Source organism: Xyrauchen texanus, chromosome 29, assembly GCF_025860055.1.
Source record: "Xyrauchen texanus isolate HMW12.3.18 chromosome 29, RBS_HiC_50CHRs, whole genome shotgun sequence".
NCBI classification, from domain to species: Eukaryota; Metazoa; Chordata; class Actinopteri; order Cypriniformes; family Catostomidae; genus Xyrauchen; species Xyrauchen texanus.
Genome location: NC_068304.1, coordinates 22,271,471 through 22,277,470, shown reverse-complemented (window position 1 = coordinate 22,277,470; position 6,000 = coordinate 22,271,471). Strand labels below are relative to the sequence as shown.

General features: G+C 36.1%; 1 protein-coding gene across 2 annotated transcripts in view; it reads right to left on the bottom strand.

Moving 5' to 3' along the window:
• Positions 1-1,447: 1,447 nt before the first annotated feature.
• The window catches only part of LOC127623099 (ran-binding protein 10-like), a 43,293-nt gene continuing 38,740 nt past the window's right edge, over positions 1,448-6,000 (bottom strand). For both annotated transcript variants that reach the window (XM_052097349.1, XM_052097350.1), the window contains exons 14-15: positions 5,585-5,726; positions 1,448-5,111 (exon numbers count right to left, since the gene is read on the bottom strand). In XM_052097349.1, coding sequence (XP_051953309.1) covers positions 5,596-5,726 — 131 coding nt within the window. In that variant the 3' untranslated portion in view covers positions 1,448-5,111; positions 5,585-5,595. The remainder of the gene's footprint in view (positions 5,112-5,584; positions 5,727-6,000) is intronic.

Below are 6,000 nucleotides of genomic sequence, written 5' to 3'. Positions count from 1 at the left end.
CTTACTTCTCTGTCTGCTCGTATGAATGTAACACATCATAAGAAAGTGTTTCACCGCTGTTCAAATGCACTTTGAATCACATTATTTATATGTATTTACCATCTGAAAGCACTAAATATTAAATGAAACAAATGACAATAAAATGCAAAGTAATCTCTTCAGTAATCAAAATATTTTTGAATGTAACTGTATTCTAATTACCAATGATTTAAATTGTAACTGTAGTGGAATACAGTTACTTGTATTTGATATACTCCCGTTATATGTATTCCGTTACTCCCCAACCATGTTTAATATTATATACACCAGCAAAGTCTCAGACTCAAACTATGAAGATTGTATAGCCTGGAAAACCCCTCAAAAAAGACCAAGCAAGAATTTCAAGAATGTTTTAATTATATAAACATGTATGGTCACAGAATGTCCAGAGGAGACGTCCATGTATTTCGACATCCAAACCTCTCAATAAAAAGAGCAGCACATCCTAAAGAAAGTGTTCAGAGAAAATCAAGAGGAGAAAAAACAATAACCTGTGATGGACCGAAACTCTCTGGTCACACTTTATATTAGATGGCCATTACTATATACTAACACGAAATACATACAAGATTATGAATTTACTGTGTAACTACATGTTCTTCTGCAAAATGCCCACATTTGCTGGTACGGAAGTTGAGGTATGGGAAAGTTTAGGAGCAAGATTTACGGTTAGGTTTTGTGGTAAGGGTTGGTTTAGGGGTAAAGTTAACAGAGTAATTACAAATGTAATTAAATACAAGTAGCCTACTTTTATTGTAATTACAATGCAATGACATATGTACATAAGAACATTGTATCAAATGTTTAAATACATAGTAGTTAAGGTCACCTAATATAAAGTGGGCCCAATTACTCTCTTTTATCATGTCATATTTGTGTTTATGTCCCTATGTTTTATTTAATTAAAATTTTACTTAAAAATTTAAAATTTTAATTTGGACTAAACTGTACTTTTAAACTATTAGCATAATTACAAGTCAAAATAAAAATGTTAATGAAAATAAATGTAAGTTTAACAGGACACATTTATATCATACAAACTTGACCTTCTCTCTTAATCTTTGCAACATAGACAAAACAGGAAAATCAAAACATTTTAAGTAAACCATGTAGATCCTAAAGTGTTGGGAAAATATAATGTTCATATGAGACTAAACTGAACCTAGCAGGTCTCTTTTCTCATATTCTCCTTGAATAAAGAGAAATACCACGAGCTTGTCTCAGTCCAAAGACTAGGAGTTCACACTTCCAGAGAGCCATCATTCACAGGAGACACTCACCATCATTTGTGAGACTCGTCCCTTTACTCACAACTATCACTTAGTATTGTGGTATTAGTATAGTACTGTTTCTTTCCCCTGAAAGAAATAGCAGCAAAATAATACAAAAGACAGACACGATATGCTCATGGATGTGTATTTTAATAAAAATAATTCTGTTAAAATTAAATGAGTACAATATTTCTTTATCATGTTTCCAGTACATAGGTATGTCTCTTTTTTCCTTTTTTAAAATTGTTTTCCTTTTTTATGTTTTTTTTTTAAAGGTTCATGCTAAGTAGAGGGTAACTCATTTCAAAATTGCAAAAAGAAAACTCAAATAAAATTATAATTATAATAGAAGTAAATTGTGCACAGCTTGCTATACTCCATTCCATTTGCCCTGCTCCTTGACATTTCAGGCCGGAATTTCACCACATGACAAAGAAGATCTTGACAAGAAGGATATTGGCTACTTTCTTCCCTTCCATATATTTATGTATGTAGGTCCCTATTTAAAGCCAATATTTAGTTCTATGATGGATTATTTTTAAAACGACAATATACATTTTAGGTGGTTAGACTATGATCCAAAACATATTTGGCATTAAAAAGCCATCCTATAACAAAGACCTATTACCATACAAAAGTCAATAAAAGTATTAGACACAAAATTTTGTGTCAACTTCCAACATTTATGGCCGTGTAAAGTTACGCATGATATCCTCATGCATTAAAATACCACCACTGAAAAGGATAGGTCAAATTCTTTCATCATTTACTCATCATCATGCCATCCCAGATGTGTATGACTTTCTTTCATCTGAAGAACACAAATTAAGATTTTTAGAAGAATTTTCAGCTCTGTAGGTCTATACAATGCAAGTGAATGGGTACCAAAATGTTGATGCTCCAAAAAGCACATAAAGGCATCATTAAAGTAATCAATACAACTCCACATTTAATCCATATCTTCAGAAATTGTATGATAGGTGTGGGTGAGAAACAGATCAATATTTAGGCCTAAATTCTTTTTTGCATGAAGAATGTGAATCACCAAAAACAGAAGGAGAATGTAAAAGTGATCTGTTTCTCACCCACGCCGATCATATCACTTCCGAAGACATTGATTTAACCATATGGATTACATTTATGCTGATTTATGTGATTTTTGGAGCTTCAAATTCTTGGCTTGCATTGTATGGACCAAAAGAGCTGATAAATTCTTCTAAAAAATCTTCATTTGTGTTCCGCAGAAGAAAGAAAGTCATACACATCTGTGATGGCATGAGGGCAAGTAAATGATGAGAGAATTTTTTTTGGGTGAAATATCCCTTTAACAATTGAATTGACCTTAGGGGGCCTGGGTATCTCAGCATGTATTGACACTGACTACCACCTCTGGAGTCGCGAGTTTGAATCCAGGGTGTGCTGAGGTCTCCTAAGAAACCAAATTGGCCCAGTTGCTAGGGAGGGTAGAGTCACATGGGGTAACCTCATCGTGGTCGCGATTAGGGGTTCTCGCTCTCAATAGGGCGCTTGTAAGTTGTGTGTGGATCGCAGAGAGTAGCATGAGCCTCCATGTGCTGTGAGTCTCCGCGGTGTCATGCACAGCAAGCCACATGAAAAGATACGCAGATTGACAGTCTCAGAAGTGGAGGCAACTGAGACTTGTCCTCTGCCACCCGGATTGAGGTTTGAGATTGAGTAACTGTGCCACCACGAGGACCTAGTAAGTAGTGGGAATTGGGCATTCCAAATTGGGGAAAAAAAGGGGATACATTTTTTAAATGAAATTATCAAATTAGTTGACAGTGATTATTAGGGATGAGGATTTGTGAATTGATGGGGAGCCATACAGTTTATTCCATGATTTTATTTCTAGCCCCCATTGATATAGCTCCAAAAAAGAAAAGGTCGATTTAATTTTCAATATTTAAGAGTAACATGTGCAAGGTTGAGCCTGGGACCTCTGACCTCAGTGACCTACTGTACCAAAATGTTTACTGCACTACACAGACCTTCTATGTGAATGCCTGACATGATACAACAAGCTAGACAGCGCTATCCGAAGAGTAAATGAGGTATATTTAAAAAGCAGATGTAAATAAGGGAATGTAACAAACAATCTCATGATGGCCAGCAGCAAAAATGTAGGACATAAAATGAGGGTTAAAATCTGCTAAACTACATTCAACACCACGGTGGCATGCTGGCTGAGTGAAATTTTGGGTTGACATGGAAACGATTGACAGTTTTTCCTTTATGGACCAATCAGATTAAAAGAAAAGCTAAGAAGAGTGATGGCACATCCAACATAGAAGACACCTCTAGAAGGAAATAAAAGAGTGAAGCGTTAAGTGCCTGAGCTATTGTTTATATCACACTTATATACTGTACTTATAAAAGCCAAGTAGAGATTGTTGTGAGCTAGGGGAAATGAACAAAACAATAACACGGATATGAGGTTGCAGTGAACTTCTTAAGGAGATGTTCTAATTACTAAATAAATACACTGTGTTTTTTCTATTGCCATTTTCCATTCATTTGCAGGAACCTTGGGTCAGTCAACTGTCTTGCATGCAGCAAGCTCCTATTCTATCCCTCCATTACTGAACAGGAGAGGTAGACAGGTACAGTAATGCTTCATGTGCATTCATTGAAGTACAGTGCATCGATTGGTAACAAAACTTTAACAACAGTACTAAACAGTCAATGAAACAACTAATAATGAAAGTTGAAATGGTGTCAGCCTGTAGTCATTAAACACTACAAACCATCAACACAGTGACACTATTCACATGGGTATAAAACTTACAGAATAAGTAAGTATAAATTAGTTTGCAAGCTTCGGTCAAGCTTTTCAGTAATCAAACTACTGACCTTAATTTTCTGTCAAAAACGTTACGTTTTTATTTGGTACAGCCACAAAATCAGAAAACCACAGGTTAACTTCAATATACCTAACTTAAAAAAAGTTTGCATGATACCCACTGCTATAAAGATGGTAAAATAGATTCATTTTGGGAAAACATCTATGGTTCAAAATATCATTAACCTACATTGGACCCAAAGGTATGTCTGCGTCGTCACTGTGTGATTGCGTCTAATGAAAGTTGTGCTGGTGCCTGAGATCCTAAGGTAGCTTAAAAGGTGAGATGCTAGGAGCCATGCATTATCTCACATACTTATACTCCAATGAACACATTGCCAGGGCACATGAAAACTCCTGTACATACAACATTAATGTCCATCTAATTCCTAAAGGGGTGGCTAAGGTTGACCAAAAAAAAAACCCTACACAATTGTCTTGTATACAGAAAATGATCTGCTTTAAACCACAGAGTATGGTAACCTGTTTCTGCAAATATCTCTTTCTGACGACAAATCATTTGTCTAAATACCTGAGCTCTGACTGAGAAAACCAGAGTGTGTAGCTCATATTTTCAGTAGGAATTTACCATTATGTATAATCAGCGATATGGTATGATTGAAATACTTTGCACTGAATTCACCCATGAAAAAGAAAAACAAGTTGGGAAGTTGATTTGTTTCATAATGAGCACAACAAACGGACAAAATATAAACTAAAATGAAAATGACTAGATAAACAGAATAATTAATTATCTTTAAATAGTGTCACACAATTTGTATTTGATAATACTAAATTAAAAAGAAGCCTCTCTTCTCATGTTTCTATTCATTCTGCTCGGCTGCTTCTGGCAAACGGCAAGCGACACACCATTTCAAACACGTGCTCTCGTCATGGCAACCAATTGGAAAAGTCCTCTTCTTAGCTGTCCGTATCATTGCCTGAGAGAAATACACAAATATTGTGTTTTTAACAACTATAATATTAGTAATGATGCATGGATTTCTCAAAATATTCGAATATTGCTGTTGTCGAAGTTCATATATAATTCAGTTAGCCAGTGAGAAATCTAACAATGAATTGTCCATTTCAAACCAAGTAAATCTCAGTGTAAGGGGGCGCTCACACCAAACACATTTTTGCATCGGTCTGCACTGGTTTTCGCTTGTTTTTCTGCTTAAAAGCGCTAGGTGTCTCTGACCGTTGCACCATGTTTCGCTGTTTTTCAGCATCTTGCGCATTCTTTTACGCTGCGTCATGCTAAAATAAACTGCAACTTTTAAAACCAGTCTCTGCATTCTGCACTATTTGTTGCACTGTATCTAGCTTTTTTCTTTTTTTTTTTTCTGTCTGAGCAGCCCCTTAGACGGACAGCAGCTAGTCACATATGCAGAGGGTAATTAGTTGCTCTCACCTGGACTGGCACTAGTGCAAAAAGTTGTCCACTCTGGCAAAGGAGCAGGATCCAGAGCGGACCCTGGCCATCAGCTGCACACACTCAGTGGCCTGACCCAGGGCTAGCATGAGAGGAGGCTGCTTGGGCAGGTTCTGAGACTCTACACAAGGGAAAAGATTGTAGATATGAAGCCATCACTGCACTTACTTGTTCATGTTTGACAACAGAGGTTTTGGGCTTTATATTGAAACCTATCAACATCATGACAAAATAAAAAGAATGTTTTTGGTTACCAATGGCATTGTAGAAATACTCCATTTGCAGGCATATTTATCACTAATGATTTACTTATTCTTACAAGCAAAATGTCCAATATTAGGGGGGTCTCCAAGCTAAAGTGAGTAGAAATTGGTTAGTCATGTCAGAGAACCTTT